We start from the raw sequence: 20,778 nt of genomic DNA, 5'->3' as shown, positions 1-20,778 counted from the left end.
AGCGCCGTGCTCTACCAGCTGAGCTACAGATGACCACCCATACACCCATGATGGCACATCCGCCGATTATTTATATATTTTTAAGCTCTCTACTTGTCAGTTCCAACATGCAAGATTGAATTCAAAGCAAGCAGTGCACTGGAATGGCATTCACTCTCATGCGATGGGTGGCCAAAAATAACTAACTGAAAGCCACACCCCCAATAAGCCATGAATATGACCGCATTGAGGCAAATGTCACTGTGCTTCTATGGCTATAAGCACCATGCTGCTGCAAACAAGACAGCTAATAATCCAGTGTCTTTATCACAGTCAACACACCTATATTTTAGCTTTAATTTACTTTAAGAATGCAGCATTTTCTCTCAGCCTCATGTCAAAGTGTGTAGAATAGCATAAGATTTGCTATAAAACTACACATGTGCCTCTCTACCCCATGGCAACATGTGTAGAATTGCAGGAAATTAGCTTTTAAAACAGCAAGTTTTTCTCTCAGCCTCATTGCAAAATGTGTAGAATAGCATGAGATTAGCTATACTACTGCACATTTTTCTCTTTGCCCCATGGCAAAACGTGTAGAATTGCAGGAAGTTAGCTGTGACACGTCTGCCTTTAACACTATGACATGGGGATGCAAAGTAAGCAAACATACAGTTACGTCACAATCATTTATTAGCCATATGTGTAAAGTACCAGCAGCATAACACCCAGCGTCCCACTGCTGGCTTTTCTCTGAAGCTATGCAGGGTCAGTCCAGGGCCCGGTTTCCCGATAGCGTTGGAACTTAGCCTTACAAGTGTTTCAACAATGCATCTTTCCTACAATGGCCAAAGATGTAACATAGGTTTCCCAAAACACCACGCAGAGAGCGTTCGCTAAGTGCGTTGTTGAGGCATGTGTTGATACTGATAGGATAGAAAGAAAGGACAGCTTTCTCCATTCAAATCTTACCTTAAAGCTGCAATATGTCACTTTTTGAGCGGTTTTGTACACCAGCTTCAAACAGCTGAAAATACAATATTTTTGGTTATGGAAAAAATATTTCACAGCAGTTTAGATGGTACAATGATTCTCTACACAATGACTGCTTGTTTTGTCACAAACTGAAATTAGGCGAACTATTAGAATTTTAGAAACCAGGAAATAGCGGAGCATATTGCACCTTTAACATGATAATTATTCCACAATACTGACAACGGATCAGCTCCTAGAAAGATACAGCAATACCACCTATGGCTGCAAATATTGAAGCAACTTATTCTAATGCTTACCCTATAATAATGCACTAAATCAAGATTTGGGACATCATTGCACACATGTTAGGCTACACATGATGAAATATATTGAGACAAATTACTTTTGGGAAACCAGACCCTGGTCAGTCCTTAGATGGGAGACCAGATGCTGCTGGAAGTGGTGTTGGAGGGCCAGTAGGGGGCACTCTTTCCTCTGGTCTTAGGAGATCCCAATGCCCCAGGGCTGTGAAGGGGACATTGCCCTGCGTAGGGTGCCGTCTTTCGGATGGGACGTTAAATGGGTGTCCTGACCATCTGTGGTCATTAAAAATACCATGGCACTTATCATAAGAGTAGGGGTGTTAACCCCGGTGCGGTGTCCTGGCCAAATTCCCAACCTGGCCCCTTTCAATCATGACCACCTAATCATCCCCCTGATTCCCAATTGGCATATATCACCCCTCACCTCTCCACCATGATAGCTGATGTGTGGTGAGCGTTCTGGCACAAAATGGTTGCCGTGCATTACCCAGGTGGGCGCTACACATTGGTGGTGGAAGAGGTGAGTTTTCCCCTTGCTATGTATAGCGCTTTGAGCAGTGAGCATCTACTGTAAGTGGATCAAAGGCGCTATATAAATGCAATCAATCATTATTATTATTATTACTAAAAGTTACAATGAGTATACGATTTTTTTTTAAACACTCCATGGATCTAATCCATTGATGATGTGAATTCATTCATGATGAAGGTTAATTATACACTCAGTAACTTGTATAAATAGCTTTTTTAACTCAATTACTGCGGTTCCCTGATCCTAGTGTTGTCTCTGAAGTCATCACAGTTTGTTTGATGTAAAAGCTGATCTGTAGATTACAAAGCCTCACAGCCTTCTGAGTTATTAACAGGCGAAGAGAAGTGTGCGTCCCAAATGCTACCCTATTCCCTACATAGTGCAGTATTTTTGACCAGAGTACCGGATTCTATTCAAAAGTAGGGCACTATGTAGGGAATAGGGTGCCATTTGGGACCCAAACAAAGCCTCACAGTGTTCGAAGTTATTACCAGAAGAGAGACAAGACAAGGGAAAGGGGGATTTCAAATGGAGGCAGCAAATCTTGGCACAGGATTACGAAGGAGGGAGGAACAGGGATTAAAACCAGGTTAGGGTAAGAGTTAAATCTGCCTAAATGTTACAACACATACAACATTTAACCCACTAGTGCTGGAGGACTTCTGTACTGAACACCATTGGTGTTGGCAGACTCACTCGACACCCATGTGATACAGATGTAGGATCTTAATTTGAGCCAGTTTGCTACAGCAGGAAAATCATTCTGCAGCAACAGGAAATGTGAATTATTATGTGGATTTTAATTAATGGACATTTTTGTATGGGTTGATAAATTTTTCTTAAGGGAAAATCAAGTCTGAAATGTCAAAGTGGATTTTCTTGTATTTATTTCCATTGCAGGAAAGTTTTAATTAAGATCCAACATCTGTACAACTAGTCCCGAGAACCAGGGAGTCATCGATTTCCACAACATGGCCCCAGTCTCTATGGAGATTGTGTAGACAATATTATGTAAGACATTTGAAGAGACCACTCATTGAAGAAATTACATTGAGTTGCTATTGGCAGGTTGCTGAGAATCTATCTGTTTTGTTATATTGCAATACACCAACGATCGCAAGAACAGATAAAGATCATAAACAAACTGACCCAACACAAAGTTGGTTGTCTAACACGTATATATTTAAGAGAGAGCATTAAATAAATAACATTGGATGATTTCTTGGTTTAACCTCAGAAGACACACTGAAACCATTAGTTCAGCTGTAGATAGTGGGAACATTGAACAAGAAACTCTGAATTTCATCGTACGTTTCACATGAAAAATTATTTGAATTTGAAAACGAATCACCAAAAAGCGGAGAGTGGTATAGGGTGGAATTTAACAAAGGCTTTATGAAATGTCACACAGAAATAGAAAACATCCACACACAAACATTCTCCTCCCAGTCCTCGTCTAGGCCTACGTTTGTCTTTTGCTAATGGAGGACATTATGGGGAGGTGGAATAGCTCTCTAATTGTTCCTAATGGGTGCTTAGAAGTTGATTACAAGTATGCCAGAAGTAGAATGTCCCCCTCAACTCAATCCATTATTGTTCCTGGGACAAAACACATAATAGAACATGGACTATGTTCACAGGGCAGCAGGGTTAGGTTAAATTCATAGTAAAGCTCACGCAAACACAGATCCTTAGTATGATATTCCCATCATTTTAAATATTTAGGCCTAGATTTGCTTAGCGTTTGGACCCGTTTTTTCAAAAGGGGAATTCAACATTGAGGAATAAACAAAACGTTTAAATTAAGTTGGAAGAAATTATAAAACACTAAGTGCTCTATTCAATCCGTATCGCGGAAGTTCAGCATTACAGCGTGAATGAAATTAGCGGGGACTGCATTCACGGTAAACACTGCATATCTCAGCTCAATAGGAAATTACCTTCACATTTCTATCACGCAATCTGTAACGCTTCAGCCCTAGTGTAAATAGTACATAAACAGTTTGTTTTAGCTATGTTTTTGGTGTTTTACTCCTTGCTGGAAAAAAACTGGTGCCTTAATAAGACTACAAAAGCAGTGCAAGCTCTTCTCTCAGTATCTCTGCAGTTAACACAATTACCCCTTGCAACAACTACAGACCACTGATACACTACCCTCACCCCGACTAAAACAGTCCCTTTCTCCCTATGCAGTTGGTCGGAAGTTTACATACACTTAGGTTGGAGTCATTAAAACTCGTTTTTCAACCACTCCACAAATTTCTTGTTAACAAACTATAGTTTTGGCAATGATGTCAAGCAAAGAGGCACTGAGTTTGAAGGTAGGCCTTGAAATACATCTGCAGGTACACCTCCAATTGACTCAAATTATGTCAATTAGCCTATCAGAAGCTTCTAAAGCCATTACATAATTTTCTGGAATATTCCAAGCTGTTTAAAGGCACATTCAACTTAGTGTATGTAAACTTCTGACCCTCTGGAATTGTGATACAGTGAATTATAAGTTAAATAATCTGTCCGTAAACAATTGTTGGAAAAATTACTTGTGTCATGCACAAAGTAGATGTCCTAACCGACTTGCCAAAACTATTGTTAACAAGAAATTTGTGGAGTGGTTGAAAACGAGTTTTAATGACTCCAACCTAAGTGTATGTAAACCTCCGACTTCAACTGTATTCTGCATCCCAAATGGCACTCTATTGCCTACCCATAGGGATCTGGTCAAAAGTAGTGCACAATATAGGGAATAGGGTGCCATTGGGCCCTGGTCTAACATAGTGCACTATGTAGGGAATAGGGTGCCATTGGGCCCTGATCTAACATAGTGCACTATGTAGGGAATAGGGTGCCATTGGCCCCTGATCTAACATAGTGCACTATGTAGGGAATAGGTGCCATTGGGCCCTGGTCTAACATAGTGCACTATGTAGGGAATAGGGTGCCATTGGGCCCTGGTCTAACATAGTGCACTATGTAGGGAATAGGGTGCCATTGGGCCCTGATCTAACATAGTGCACTATGTAGGGAATAGGGTGCCATTGGGCCCTGGTCTAACATAGTGCACTATGTAGGGAATAGGGTGCCATTGGGCCCTGATCTAACATAGTGCACTATGTAGGGAATAGGGTGCCATTGGCCCCTGATCTAACATAGTGCACTATGTAGGGAATAGGGTGCCATTGGGCCCTGGTCTAACATAGTGCACTATGTAGGGAATAGGGTGCCATTGGGCCCTGGTCTAACATAGTGCACTGTGTAGGGAATAGGGTGCCATTGGCCCCTGATCTAACATAGTGCACTATGTAGGGAATAGGGTGCCATTGGGCCCTGGTCTAACATAGTGCACTATGTAGGGAATAGGGTGCCATTGGGCCCTGGTCTAACATAGTGCACTGTGTAGGGAATAGGGTGCCATTTGGGACTCACATATGCTCTGGCTGTTATGTCAGGCCAGCTAGCAGCATGGGATGGGCTGGTGGCCAGTAAACACCCAGTAGGATACACCGTACACACGGTCATGGATTGGCCACTGGGTTTACCTCCAGTTTACCTGCAGAGATTAATTCTGACCTCTGGGACCTAAGGGTCACATTTGTTTGTTTTCTCTTTAACCAAGCTAGTTTTTAGTGTCCTGTTGATATTTTTTTTTTCATAAGCTTTTGTTATTACATGCCAATATATAACCACACTTAGCTATTACAATGTTGATGCACCATATCATAGGCCTGCTTCAGCATAACGAGGTCTTGGCTTTGAATAAAATCAGTCACTCAGATTGTACTGGATCATACATAGTAACATAACAATAAATTGATTACTGATTGCTGATTAAGTGCATGAAATAAAATTCACAATATAGGCTGATAAAGTCAACTAAACATCCTTGCAACTCAAATAATTGAACAGTTATTTACCACTATCTGTCCATACATATGATAATTATGCCATAATGCAACATTAAAAGGAATTTATTTGTGCATGGACGCAAAGTTCCCAGATTTTGGCCTCGATTTAATCTGACTATGACTACCCTAAACCAAAATATACGACCCACTTCTGACACATCGACTGAGAACAACATTAACGGCACGTGTTTTTCACCTATGCTCACAAAAACCCCATGCAGGCTATATCCTCCATAAGTCCATCTTAAAATAAACCTCTCTCACTCTGTATATGTGTAGGGGCGGGGCGATGGGAGAGGGATGGAGGAAAAAGAGTGTGTGAGCGACAGAGCAAAGGTCAGAGGGGATTAGGTCAGAGGTGTATAAAAGAGGAGGACAGTCAGAGAGGAGGAAGAGAGGAACAGAGATACAGCAGAAAGAAAGATAAGCCATCTTTGTTCTGCTTCTCTGATCTCAGTAGGATCAACCCAACCCCGGAGAACTGTTCACTACTGACTGCAAAGACAGGTAGGATGAAACTACAGCTTCCTTCTACGCTCAGCTCTGAGCATTGGTTACCTTTATTGCAGGCCCTGGATTCAATGCCTTAGACACTTGCAGAAAACATTTTAGAGTGTAGAGAATTCACTGGAGAGATTGCGCTGTTTCCATGGAGTAGTCTTGTTGAGATCGTGCTGCATTGCTGATGGTCATTGACTGGGTAGCGTTCAATGCACTTGCTATAGTGCTGGCTCTGGAGAAGGACCTTTGTAGACTTCACAGGAGGTTGGTGGCACCTTAATTGGGGAAGACAGGCTCATAGTAATGGTTGGAACGGAAGAAATTGAATGGTTTCGAACTCAAACACATGGTCGTGTTTGATACCATTCCATTCACTCCATTCCAGCTATTATTATAAGCCGTCCTCCCTTCAGCAGCCTCCTGTGGCAGACTGGTATGCTGTGGACTTGATACAGCTCACACAACTGACTTTTGAGGATGAGCAGAGCAGGATAACAGACAATGGACTTCTTGAGTAGTTGCAGTCTAGTGGCGCGGCTGGAGCTATTCATTCAATACACTGATAGACAGGGAATTGAATTGTACTCGAGGACCTAAGAGGAGACCAGCAGACCAATAGGCAATACCAGGACACTAGGAGACCAGCAGACAAATAGGCAATACCAGGACACTAGGAGACCAGCAGACAAATAAGCAATACCAGGACACTAGGAGGAGACCAGCAGACAAACAGGCAATACCAGGACACTTAACAAAATGTTAAGGTGAAGAGGAAGGATAGAACAGGCTTGCACAGCAGAGCTCAAACACTTGATAGTGTAGTGTAGACACAGACACAATAACATTAACACACACATACACACTGATGTTCAGCCATACACCCTGTGGACACTATAGAATGAACACATGCAGATCACTAGAGCAGCTGTGGAATGTGATGTAAGAGAGATGTTGATTGGCTGTTGACTTGACAACAGAATGTCATTCACCTGTACAGGATGCATGTCTAGAGTGGTCGAACAAAACGTGTTTGGGTGTACAGTATGGCTTCCATGGACAATGAACTCTCAAGAAGCATTTCTGTGTGCAATGTATTCTACGGTAGAATATATACAATGTATAGAGTGCAGTTGAAATGAAGACCGGGATAGGCTACTACTGGTTTAGAAGGTCTAGAAGAACCTTCTAGTTACACAATGTTCTGGTTGAAGTGAACTCAGCTGAACTACAGATTGTAACGCTAACAAGTAGCTTTGGTACTATTTTGGTCTTGGTTAGTACAGTATGGGTTGGTGCCAAATCTAATCTGGTAGAGATTGGATCAACATACAGTAGACCGCTGAGGTGTATTTTAGACCTGAGAGGAGGTTACCTGGGGTCTGTCTGTGTGACAGGGTCTTACACAATTACAGGCCAGGGATTTGGTCTAATTTCACCTAATCTGGAGGGATTATCACTCTTGGGGTGTGACAGGGGATAGAGGGAGGGAGGGGGTTAACTAGGGAGAGGGGTTTGGAGTAAGACAGAGGATAAAACCAATGGAGTTAAAGATATTTGATGGGATTTATTACTGTTATTAAGTTAAGTATTTCCCAGCTACCTTATTGACCCTCTCTCCTCTCTCTCTTGGTAACTAACAGAAATGGCAGACGTCGCCACTCCCGCTGAAAAGAAGGCCCCCCCTAAATTCAAGCAGAGGACTACCCGTACCTTCAAGAGCAAGGCCCCCAAGCCTGGCCAGAAGGGGTGAGTTGGAAACTCAGAACACACAAATAACTACTACTACTCTACAACAACAAAAACTCTAATTGCACATAAGCCTACTAACATATAACAAGCATCCATCCTTACATATCAAATGCAACTCCTTTTAGACCGTACCAACACACACTTGAATACATCTTTCTCTCGAATTCAACTTTACATTACCACCACACAACTACAACACTGTCTGTCTGCTGTGTCTCTATCCCTTTTGCTCATGGAACTTCTCCCTCCCTCCTCTCCCACCAGATTCGGTGACGACATCCCCGGCATGGAGGGTCTCGGCACAGACATCACAGTGGTCTGCCCATGGGAAGCCTTCGGTGACATGGAACTCAGCGACCTGGCGAAATATGGAATTGTTTAGACCCCCTACCCCTCCTTTCCTTCCCTCGACCACCCCCCTCCACTTCTCTTTCCTTCACTCCCCCTCACCTCCTCCTTTCTGGACCCTGCTGTCAGGGATTCCAGCACTCCTCTGAACTGACTCGTTGTTTTGTTACACCATCTTGTACAAGGCACTTCCACTTTGATATCAGCTCATTGTTTAAGAGCCGGGCATTCCAGGGTGCACTCACCCTGAGAGAATTGGTGCAGTCACACACACAGTGATACTTGGAAAATATGCACACACCCGCTTTAAACAAAAGACACATATGACCAAACCTCCTCCTGCCACTGTCCTCCTGTAGAAATCTCACATAAACGACCAGCTAAGCAATGTCCTAACAACGGAAGTCAAATGACACTCAAGGAGATTACATATATAGTGACGTGCATTTGCTTTATGCAGTCTGGTAGGTAAATAAATACATGGCAGTGATGCTTACTTCTAGAAACTAATACTACAGTTTCAATGGTGCATTTCTTGAGAGAGAAGCTGGACTAGATTTTTTAAAGAGGGTTCGATTGACCGTTGTTTATATCTCAAAGATAGTTGGTCTCCCCCCACCTGCCTTTTTTTTCTTTCTACCTGCACCCTCTCTCCTTGAAAGCACTCTATATATACAGAAATATATATTTATGTACAAAATAAATCAATCCATTTTTATTTTTTTTACAGTGAATGTCAATGTCTTGTGTAATTCGACTGTTCATTCGAGAGCTGATCACTCATGCAATGTGTCAATAGAATGCATGATCCTGCAGAGTAGAATACTCAATACTTGGTCAATCACATATGAACCCTCTTGGAATTATATGAACATGGGTGTTTGGATCAAACTGAAGTATAACCAATTGAAAAACAGCTACTTCTACTGGTACTTTGGCAATACTTTGTCAGAAGCTATCAACTAAAATGTTAATTTCTTATCTTGATTCCTCAATAACACAAAATAAAAGCACCAGCGACTCAAACACACATTCTTAAAACACGGGACAACATAAAAAAATTGGACAACAAAATAACAAAATGAAAGTAACAAACCACAAAAGATTTTATATAAAAGATTTTATATGGACAATCAATAACAAAATAGCATAATGGCAGCCAAGGGATAAACATGACAGAGGGGAAGAGATTCGTAAGAGGACAGTCACTTCCATTGGAAACCTATAGCGATTAAGAAGAACCACCTCACTGTATAATATAATACAAGGACAAGAAAACCATGACAAGGACTGCGTCTACGCCATGGCTCTGTTCCAATATCCACACAAGCATACTGCTTAGTATGAAGCACTGTATCAAGGTATGAATTCAAAGTAATATGCAAGTATGGAAATTAGAACGTAGCCATGGCGTTCTTGCCTCGTTGCGGCTGCCATTCTGTTTTGCCGATCACTGGGCCTGAGACAAACAGCACTGCGCTCTTCTTCGCTACACTAGCATCATTAGCGTAAAAAAGGGCTAGCTGCCTAGCATTCTCAATGGGGTTTAGTGGTAAAAGACGACGACTACTGCAACCTAGTGCTGTTGCAGTCTGATCTCAAAAGACAGAAAAATCATGCAAAACAGTTAGGTCAGGGGTCTCAAACTCTACTTCCTGGAGAACGACATCATGCTGGTTGCCCATGTTTTGATTGGTTCAATAGGTTGTCAATCATTTCTCCACTTTGCTCTGCTTTTCTCAATTTGGCAACCATAGAAATAGGGCATAAATATCTATCTTTGGCTGTATCTTTTCAGTTATTCATATTTCAATCCACTTTTGCAATACATGATTATAAGGTCAAATGACCAGAGAAGAAGAGTTTGACCCCTGTTGATGTCTTAGATTAAGTTCACACTGAGAAGTGGTACACACAGGCAGAAAACTGAAGATAAAATGAAAAATAGAGCAAACATTACAAAATAATGACTGCAGCATTTTGAATATTGTTTCATAGTACTTAGTTCATGCCCCACATAACATTTTCTTTGTAAAACTGCTTTGAAACATTTACCATTGTACAAACCAAACGATAACACTTACAACCTTTTGTATACTTAGATCATTCAAAACCGCATGCCCTTTAACCTAGAGAGCATGAGTGCTACGCTCTTCACATCCATTTTAAACCTCAACCGACTAATTTCAGCACTGAAATGTTAGGAGTCCTTTTTGTCTACAACAGAGCGACTAGGTTTCTTCACCAGGTCAGAAGAAGTGCTCGTCAGGCCACCATTCATTCCAAAGGAGTCTTGTCTACTGTAAACTTTGGACTTGGAATAAATTGTGAGGCCCGAAAATGTCAGCCCTTCCCGATTTTTTGTGGAAAAACTCAATCCAATGTTTGCCAACCCCATCACCCTATTTCAGTCTGGACCGAAAAGTCCAGTTTCTTCCATTGAGAAAATGAGTTTGGTAGTTTAGTTTTACATGCGTTCCCTGGTTGTTCGCTCCATAGATAAAGAACACTAGATAGGCCGATGTCATAGTGGCATACCTCTATGGTTCCCTCCCTCTTTGAAACTACTAAAAAAAAGAGTCCATTCCCCTCTGTCCAAGAAAACAACACAGGAGGAAAAAATATCAGATTTCAACAAATCTTGATGGAGGAAATGAACATGTCACCTTACTTTAGGGGGAACAACAACATTTAGAAATAGAAAAAATATAACAAGAGCTAATGCAACAAATAAAAAGACAGCACTTATAATAATAACCACAATAACGATAATATATTTATCATCCACATTACTAAGTGTGCTTTCTACAAATCTTTGGAACAAAAAAAAAGGCAAAAACAACCACATTTGGAAATAGATATAAGGATATAGAAATATGCACAATAGTATGGTATTTTGCATTAAATATTTTTCATATTGATGGTGTCCCCCTTTCAGCGCCTGTTGACAGAATCTCACTATCTATTACCAACGTAGCTATTCTCAGGAAGACTGTACTTGATGTTTACCTGCTCTTCTAAAAGACAGAACAAGTCAGGGAAATCAATCATATAGCCAAATAATAAATCTCTATCATAACTTTTCAAAGAAATATAACTGAATAAGTTAATTCTAGGACACTAGGTTCTGATTGTTTCAATGATATCATTGTGACGTAACTGCCTAAGCCTAACATTGACAATGCAATAAAAAGCTAGCCTGTACCTCTATAATAGTGATGAAATATTATATAGTTCTGAGTGATTTGTGTATAGCGTGAAGTATTGTAAGAATATGATGTTGTGCACTGGAAGTTTAGTTTGATGTAATAAAGTGTTCTGTAGAGGGGACGTGTAGTGTTGCCCACTGTAGTGAATGGCTTACAGATATCTACACTGTAGTCGTAGCCCCTATACCTCGTTTCTAGGGAAGTGGAAAATGTATGTAGAGGTGTGCTCAGAGAACCACTGAAACTAACAATAATAAGGCAATAAAGACAACGCTATAAATCAGCAATAATAATAATAATAATTTGGTAACTTTTTTCCTCTCTCTAACTAATTTATTTGCATAATTGTAACAATTAAATTTTTTACGGTTCACCATTTTCACGGACTAAGAAAACTTTGAGGTAAGGTACAGCTATGATAATCCTTTTACTGCTCAGTTTGAAGTGAGTAATTTCTAATAGTGTTACAAAAAACATCAGTCCATCCCTCTCTCTCTCTGCAATGATGATGTCATTTCCTCTCTCATTCTCCTTCACCCCACAAGAGGAAACATGGAGTCAGATCCTCCATTTTGTTTGCAACTTGTCTTTCAGTTCCAAAATGATTTTGGTGCTCGGTTGCTGTGGTTTCTAGCTCGTTCAGACTCCACAGACGTGCAGACACTGGCAGTCACAGTTCTGTCTTCCATAACTAGGCTCCACCTCCATTCTTGATGTATGAATTGTGTACAGTACATGTCACATTACACCTTGGCTGTTATACGTGTGGTCGGGGGTTTGTCTCAGTGTTCAGTTATCTGTCCGTGCACCAGTTACATGATAGGTTCTGGAGGTATGCTAGCTGGGGGCGACCATTCTGTGTCTTGTGCTGCTGAGAGTGTCGAGAGGGAGACACAGGGGGACTATAATACAGCCGTGCAATGGAAACAAGCGGCCATTTGGATTCAAAAACAAGTTCGTATTTTTTCCTCTTTTTTTTTTCCTTTATCAAGGCTTTCCACCAGTCTTTAAAACAGCATTCCTATTTTTGTTTGAAGCTAAAAAGAGTGGACAGCAGGAGATTTTGGGGAGGTTTTGAAATATAAACTTTCCATGGTAGGCTACAAACTTCCGTCAACATGTTGCAATCCCCGTCCTGGACAGCAGAGGGAGCTCTTTTAGAGATTGTTCAAACAGGATGAGAGAGCTCCTGGGAAATGTAGTTCTCTTTAGTAGGGCGCAAATCTACTGTAGCCTCCCCTGTACAGTGTGGCCTGGTAGAGACAGAGGAGAGGAGGTAAGATGGCAGTTAGTGAATGGCTAGATCTTTACCATAGAATTAGAATTACTAGAATGGACATTCTAATTCTATGATCTTTACTTTCCTGTGGATTGTAATGTAAATAGACAAGCGTTCTTACCATAGCTCCCACACCGTAGGCTGCAGCTGTGGCAGGGTTTAGTGCAGCGTGGTAGGGGTCTGTCGTGTACACCCGTCCGTAGCTGGAGAGCAGAGATTAGTACATTACAAATCCATAAATATGCAACCAAACGTGTTCCAAAATAGAAAGTGAAGTAGGCCCACTACTTTTAATTTGAATATGTTAATATCTGTTATCTATATGTAGTCATAGTACGGTGAGCTACTGCTTTATTTCGTGTAATATATTGTGTCTATCACTCACCCATCACTGTAGGCAGCTGCTGCGGCAGCTGCTGCTCCTGCAGGACTGGCTACTGCAGTCGGCTGAGCATAGCGATACGCAGCATAGCCACCCTAAAGAAGTGACCGAGAGAGAGAGAGAGAGGGAGAGAGACAGACAGAACACGGTTGTTAGTGGATTTTATTAACTTCCTCATACTATAGCCCAGGAATGAATGATAGTGAAGCTATGTTACTTTATAACAGCAGAAAAAGAGAGACTAACACAAGCAGCAACAACAGGTAATCTGGTGCAACATGGCATTCAGAGAATGTAGCGGAGGCCTTTTCCCCGTGTTGGTCTCCCTCCATGACAAACAAAACACTCTAGAGCCTGGGTTTGTGGCCATGACATAGGCCCTGCATCAGTGTGCTGAAACTTTTCTTCATTCAATTCATCTGATCATTTATGTTTTGTTTGACATGGAGGGAGAGAAAGATGGGCGAAAGTGTGCATAACCTCAGGTGTGAAATCCCCTCCTTCCCATCGAAAACACACCATTAAAGAAAGGGGGGATGAATAAACAGATGATCGGGATCATTATTCCTTTAATGTGGAAAAACGGATGATGAACACACAGAAGACGGTCAGCCAATCCGATTAAGGGGGAGGGGACACATACACACTCGCATGGCCACAACCAATCACTGACGCTGGACAGCATGCAACCCAAACTCAAAACAGAGGAGGTCATCTCATAGGCAACACACCACTGCATTCTACCCTACAGATCAGTACAGGACCAAGTCCCAGTATTCAGTAACACACACATCTGCTGGAGGGGAGGGTTAGGAAGAGGAGGATATAGAGAGAGTGGAAAGGGAAGGGGGAGAGGAGGGGAAGGAGGGGAGAGGAGGAGAAGGGGGAAGAGGAGGGGAGAGGGGTATAAGTGTGTCTGCATGCCAACATTGATTCAGTTAGCATGCCACAGGTGGAACTGATATAGGGAGATACCGGGAAGGGGTCAGAATGACTGATTAAGATGAATATCCCATGTCCCTGAGAGTCTGTGGGCCTGCAGTGATCCTCAGATCCTGGAGATCCTCTGTAAACTGTCTTTAAGCTACTCAGTCTCGACTTTCAGAAACCATGTCAGCCATAACTGTCAAAGTGTACCTCTCATTTTGGCTATATTTCAAAGCTAAGGGTGGCTGTTATAAAGCCTTTATAAAGCCTGCATAAGCATTGTGGCAAAATCCTATATTGTTTTTATCTGTGTACATAGATATATATATTATTGTACTATTTCTTTTTAAAAACTGAACATATCCATATCCATCATGTTATGTCAAAAATGTTTTTTAAAGGTAATATTGTCATTCATGTTATAACAATTCCCTTTCTCCCACGTTCTGCAACTCCACCCATGTCAGAATCCAGTGAGTTAGTAATAGAAACAGAAATAAAAAGAGGCATTTCAATCTGGGATGGTCAATAAAACACCAGTAGCAGCAAGTCAGTCAGTGGAACGCATAGTAATAGGATGGATGCACACTGGCTGATCACACAGTGACGTGGTGATGGGACCCTACCTGGGGCAATCTGCCACTAATGTCCTGAAACACTATTCTACAGAGAGAACAGAGAACAGCTATGGTCAACCTGGTACCACACACACAGGTACACAATCACACTCCACACGCAGGCAAACGACGCATAGAGCAGTCTATTCATGAATGTATAGAACTTTTATGAGGGTGTGTAGTGTAGATCCTGGAAGATTGGATGTTCCACATGGCATGCACCGCTTCATATAGCAATATGATTCACCAATAACTAAATGTGTAACAGCTATTATAGATCTGTCTAATTAAAATAATGTAATTAATAAAATGATTTAAAAAAATTGTGTTAAATTGTCAAGTTTACTACATCACCCACATATACACAGCTCTGTGGATTTGGTCCATGCACACACACACACACACACTTGAAAACTCTCCTCAGACGGAGGGGGGGAAAGGAGAGAATGAGAGAGAAAGAGCGGAGGAGAGAGGTATACTTACATAGATGTCTGCTGCACCGTAAAACCCTTCCTGATACATCATGCTGAGAGAGAGGAGGAGGAGGAGGAGGAAAGACAAGAAAAAGAGACGGATAGAAGAGAAGGGATGGATGGTGATTGAGGAGTGGAAGGAAATAAAAGTGAGGAGGAGCGAAAAAGGGAGTATGAAAGAGAGAAAAGAGAGAGAAAAAGAGGTGAGAGATTAATACACACACGTGAAACATGCAAGATAAAATACCACTTCTCTTGTTTGGCCAAACGTAGCCCTACAAGTCGTACTGGAGTGCTTGTGACCACTGCGCTGTAGACAGCAATATTATCTAATGTTGATACAAAGAAATGGTATTTCAGTGCAGCACCAAACTAACACAATTAATTCAAGTGGATTTGTTATATCACACCATGCAGCAAAAGTGTGTGTGTGTTTAATTGAGTAACACCTACCCTGGGTATGTGGGTATAGCTTGCTGGGGTAGGGTTGCCCTGACAGCACTGTAGACCGGCCGGCCACGACCCCGGAGGTGGGCGCCCCTAAAGGTCGCTGCCGCTGTGGCAGCCTGTGCAGCCGCCGCAGGGTACGGGAAACCAGGGACTGATAGAGACAGGCCAGAGAAATCAGAGAGAGGCAAAAAAGAACAAACAGTTAGTCTACTGATAAGGGAAACAGGCAATTTTGATGGAGTTCCATTGTGGGGTGAAGTGTCCTAATATAACGGAATACATATGGGCTAAAGCTAATCATGTTAGCATCTCACCCATCTCCTATACTGATGAAATGAGGACTTAAGCTAACAATGTTAGCATTTCACCTATACTGATGAAATGAGGACTTAAGCTAACAATGTTAGCATTTCACCTATACTGATGAAATGAGGACTTGAATGAGGACCCCTTGACTTTTTCCACATTTTGTTACGTTACAGCCTTATTCTAAAATCAATACCCCATAATGACAAAGCAAAAACAGGTTTTTAGAAATGTTTAGAAATTTTCAGAAAAACTGAAATATGACATTTACATAAGTATTCAGACCCTTTACTCAGTACTTTGTTGAAGCACCTCTGTCAGCGGTTACAGCATCAAGTCTTCTTGGGTATGACGCTACAAGCTTGGCACACCTGTATTTGGGGAGTTTCTCCCATTCTTCTGTGCAGATCCTCTCAAACTCTGTCAGGTTGGATGTGGAGCGTTGCTGCACAGCTATTTTCAGGTCTCTCCAGAGATGTTCGATTGGGTTCTAGTCTCCCAGTCCCTGCCACTGAAAAACATCCCCACAGCATGATGCTGCCACCACCATGCTTCACCGTAGGGATGGTGTCAGGTTTCCTCCAGACGTGACGCTTGGCATTCAGGCCAAAGAGCTCAATCTTGGTTTCATCAGACCAGAGAATCTTGTTTCTCATGGTCTGAGAGTCTTCAGGTGCCTTTTGGCAAACTCCAAGCGGGCTGTCATGTGCCTTTTACTGAGGAGTGGCTTCCGTCTGGCCACTCTACCATAATGGCCTGATTGGTAGAGCGCTGCAGAGATGGTTGTCCTTCTGGAAGGTTCTCCCATCTCCACAGAGGAACTCTAGAGCTCTGTCAGAGTGACCATTGGGTTCTTGGTCACCACCCTGTCCAAGGCCCTTCTCGCCTGATTGCTCAGTTTGGCCGGGCGGCCAGCTCTAGGAAGAGTCTTGGTGCTTCCAAACTTCTTCCAGTTAAGAATGATGGAGGCCACTGTGTTCTTGGGGACCTTCAATGCTGCAGACATTTTTTGGTACCCTTCCCCAGATCTGTGCCTCGACACAATCCTGTCTCGGAGCTCTACTGACAATTCCGTCGACCTCATGGCTTAGTTTTTGCTCTGACATCCACTGTCAACTGTGGGACCTTATATGGACAGGTGTGTGCCTTTCCAAAACATGTCCAATCAATTGAATTTGCCACAGGTGGACTCCAATCAAGTTGTAGAAACATCTCAAGGATGATCAATGGAAACAGGATGCACCCAAGCTCAATTTCGAGTCTCATATCAAAGGGTCTGAATACTTATGTAAATAAGGTGTTTTTTATTTGTAATACATTTGCAAAACCTGTTTTCGCTTTGTCATTATGGGGTATTTTGTGTAGATTGCTGAGGATATATATTTTTGTAATCCATTTTAGAATAAGGCTGTAATGTAACAAAATGTGGAAAAAGTCAAGGGGTCTGAATACTTTACGAAGACACTGTAAGCTAACAATGTTAGCATCTCATGGCATCAGCTGTGTTGATGAAATTAGTCTAACAATGTTAGCATCTCACCTGTATAGAGCTCTGGACTGTACATGGCTCCAACCATTGGACTTAACTTCCACCCGGCTGTAGGGGAGTTGGCATTTAGTAGCCCTAAAGTAAATTAGAGGAAAAAGAGGATAAGAAATATGAGTCACACAACAGCTCAACTCAACAAGTTAAACAGATACTATGCAACTACACTGATGTAGTTATTACACAGTAACTACATTGCTGCTAATGTATAACAAGCAGAAAAGTTATCATTCAGCAGGATATTGGTCATATTTAGCAGTTTAACCAGTAGTATTATCTTTACCATAAGGTAGAGCGGCGAGCCCCTCTCCTCCATTAGAATATGGGGTGACCATTTTTTTATTGGTCATCACCCTGGCTGTGGCGTTGTTGACCTGGGTGTCAGAGAGAGGTCAGAGGTCAAGACAACACGACGAGGGGTCACACCGGACCAGAGGGACAAAAACACGCCTGCTCCATGCACAAACATGGGCTCCTCCTGTATACCCAAACCCATAGAAATAGAATGAATAGAACAGGCTTGGAACCTCTAACCCTGGAAATTTGACTGTTAAACTCATGGGTACACTCACAACGGTTGCCTGGTATTGTAATGTAATAATTTCCATGATAATGTAGAATGTTCATTCAAATAATGCTAACTGATGTCGTAATGTGGCTCATGCAATGGAATGTACTGTCTTTTTTGTAATGTCAGTGGAGTAAAAAAACAACAAGAAAAACAAAAACAGCACAGACTGATGGGTACACTTCCTGCTTTTACTTCCTGCTTTGGTCCTATTGGTACACTCGCAATGGCTGCCAGTCCACCCATTATGTCATCACTGACTTGAATGGGGACACCCATTCTATTCATTCTATTTCTATGCCCAAACCCCACAATACAGACACCAACATAACCTTCAGTACTACCAGAACAAATAGGCCCTAGATATTTGAAATATGAGTGCCTAAATACACTTTATAGAACTGGCTATGACATTACTAACACAGATTATTAATACATATGTAACTAACGCAAATACATTGAGATTACTAGAAAACCTACGTTTGTACTTGTCAACATTTATCTGCTACTGTGTGAGTCGTATGAATTGAATAAAGTGACAGTAGTGTTTACACTTGGATAAGAGGTTAATTGTTCTGATGTAAAGTGATGGTAATTGATTGATACATGCGTTCCTTTGAAGGAAAAAAACAAGGAATGTGTGAGTATTCACAGGCAGCTTTGCACATACAATAATTTAACCATTGACACAAAACAAAAATTAAAAAAATTTCAGATTAAGGCATTCAAAAGAAATCCAAGACCATTACAGGCATTGCGACCTTTAAAAAGAGGGAAAAGAGGGTGAAGTAAGCTTCTGTTGAACACGATGCAAAACGTTTCATCACTTGAACAGGTCATACACAGATTACACGCAGCCAGTCAATCAAGAGCGCATCACATGACCAGAAGGTGAGCAAAACCAGCCAATCAGCAAGCATCAGATGCAGCATATATAGACCAATCAAAACATTCTGGCAGCCTTCCCAATCAAGTCACACACATCATACAGAGAGAGTGGGAGGAGAGAAAAAGAGAGTGGGATGCAGGAAGAATAGCCAGTCCACATTAAAAGACATGGGAACACATAAATGATGGAGAGAGAGAGAGAGAGAGAGAAATTCATCCACATGTGCAATCCTTTTTTTCATGAACAAAAAAACGAATACCAAGATGCGGAACAAACTAATCAAAACAAAGAAAAAACGTCTGACCATTTGCCTAGATATAAGATCCAATACATGAGCTGGGATAGAGAGAGGGATGAGACAGAGAGAGGACAGAATAAAGAGAGAGAGAGGATATGGGGATGCAAATGTCATTCCTCAAAAAAACAAATCAAACCATGACCGTGACCGTGAAACACTTTCAGGCATTGCAATTCAGTGTCACACTACAAATAACTAGAAGCAGACACCACCATCACACACCATCCAAAACCAAACCACTACAAAAAAAACAACTAAAAAAACAAGTCTGGGCACATCATCCAATTCAATAAAATCCTATTAAGAGTCAGACGTGGTACTGATGATGGTTTCAAGATTATCTTCTCTCTAGCGGTGGTCTCCATTGGTCACTAGTTTGATGTACTGTACATCAGTTGCATATCCTTAGCTTGTACAAAGTCATTTGACCTTTTTAATGTGAAGAATAGACTACTCTCTGCCCTTAGGCCTTCTACAGTGACAACTACAGCCAGCGCACAAAACCTACTGTCTAGTTACCAAGACTGACTTCTATTCTACAACATCGCATTCATGCTTTATCATGCCAATCCACTACTAATGTACCAAACAAATTGAATCAAAGGAATCTACCGTTTGGTATTCACTAAAGAAAGGTAGCTAATACATAACATAGAGATGACAGTGGCACTATATGATACAGATGACAAGAGACATAGTCAACCATGCAGGAAGTAAATAGCGCTAGAATTAATGTTTGAATGCAGTTAGAGTGGTGAATGGAATTAATGCATAAAGTGGTAGTTATAGTGCGCTTACAGATGCATTTTATATCAGGTTATCTTAATGTTACATAGAGGCTGGAAGGCCATGCGGTCAAATGCCATTGGTTTTCTAATCTAATCAGCATTTTATTTGCCAGCTCCACAATCAATCACAGGATTAGCCAATCAGATCCTTTCGATCAAACCCTGCCGGGTCAAGGACTCTTTTATTGTATTTTTTTTTGTGTGTATAGGGTGCACTTTATCTTTATTTGGCGGATGGGGGGGGACATTCAAAAATGATGCCATGTGTACACAACTTACCATTGCTGGGGAAACGGTGTGAGGACACGCGAGCGGTTACCGTGGAGACTGACAACAACACAGAAATCATCAGGGGGAAATAGAGAAAATATAATAAGAAATTAACCAAAACCAAAACAACCAATGAGGTGATGAAAAGCAACCACCCCCATCCTGAGGTATACAGAGGAAGTGATGTCATGAGATAGGTCCTGAGTCAACAGGAAGACACAGGTGATTGGTTGCCTTTTGACATAAAGCTGACCTCTATTGATGCAACTACTACAAATACCCAATTCATATGAGCAGATACAGCCATACACATGGGAGACGGAGAGGGACAGTTGAGGGATCAATCTAGAAGCCTATGGGTCAGGGAGAAGTCACTGCCCAGCTTTCACTGATATTCTAAGAACTTATCAACACATAACCAGTGTTGGGGGTAACGCGTTACAAAGTAACGTGCTACAGTAATA

General features: G+C 41.6%; 2 protein-coding genes across 7 annotated transcripts in view; one reads left to right on the top strand and one right to left on the bottom strand.

The window, feature by feature from the left end:
• The first annotated feature begins 6,072 nt into the window (after window positions 1-6,072).
• LOC121557718 (retinal cone rhodopsin-sensitive cGMP 3',5'-cyclic phosphodiesterase subunit gamma-like) lies at window positions 6,073-9,041 on the top strand. Its single transcript, XM_041871204.2, has 3 exons — window positions 6,073-6,221; window positions 7,856-7,961; window positions 8,229-9,041. The coding sequence occupies exons 2-3, from the start codon at window positions 7,858-7,860 to the stop codon at window positions 8,344-8,346; spliced, it is 222 nt and encodes a 73-aa protein (XP_041727138.1). The 5' UTR covers window positions 6,073-6,221; window positions 7,856-7,857; the 3' UTR covers window positions 8,347-9,041.
• Window positions 9,042-10,688: 1,647 nt separating this feature from the next.
• The window catches only part of LOC121556544 (RNA binding protein fox-1 homolog 2-like), a 35,552-nt gene continuing 25,462 nt past the window's right edge, over window positions 10,689-20,778 (bottom strand). For 3 of the 6 annotated variants that reach the window (XM_045213280.1, XM_045213279.1, XM_045213284.1), the window contains 7 exons: window positions 17,785-17,875; window positions 17,496-17,579; window positions 15,653-15,824; window positions 15,210-15,252; window positions 13,186-13,277; window positions 12,922-13,003; window positions 10,689-12,774 (listed from right to left, as the gene is read on the bottom strand). In XM_045213280.1, coding sequence (XP_045069215.1) covers window positions 12,730-12,774; window positions 12,922-13,003; window positions 13,186-13,277; window positions 15,210-15,252; window positions 15,653-15,824; window positions 17,496-17,579; window positions 17,785-17,875 — 609 coding nt within the window. In that variant the 3' untranslated portion in view covers window positions 10,689-12,729. Of the gene's footprint in view, window positions 12,775-12,921; window positions 13,004-13,185; window positions 13,278-14,735; window positions 14,773-15,209; window positions 15,253-15,652; window positions 15,825-17,495; window positions 17,580-17,784; window positions 17,876-20,778 lie in introns of those variants that run through there. The other 3 variants (XM_045213281.1, XM_045213282.1, XM_045213283.1) reach the window with 3 other exon arrangements.

The sequence above is a fragment of the Coregonus clupeaformis genome, unplaced genomic scaffold, assembly GCF_020615455.1.
Source record: "Coregonus clupeaformis isolate EN_2021a unplaced genomic scaffold, ASM2061545v1 scaf0095, whole genome shotgun sequence".
Taxonomy (NCBI): domain Eukaryota; kingdom Metazoa; phylum Chordata; class Actinopteri; order Salmoniformes; family Salmonidae; genus Coregonus; species Coregonus clupeaformis.
This window is presented reverse-complemented; position numbering and strand designations above follow the sequence as displayed.

Coding starts and splice junctions, on each gene's coding strand:
- LOC121557718 (XM_041871204.2), top strand. CDS start 7,858: ATGGCAGACGTCGCCACTCCCGCTGAAAAGAAGGCCCCCCCTAAATTC. Junction 7,962..8,228: donor CCCAAGCCTGGCCAGAAGGG/GTGAGTTGGAAA, acceptor CTCTCCCACCAG/ATTCGGTGACGACATCCCCG.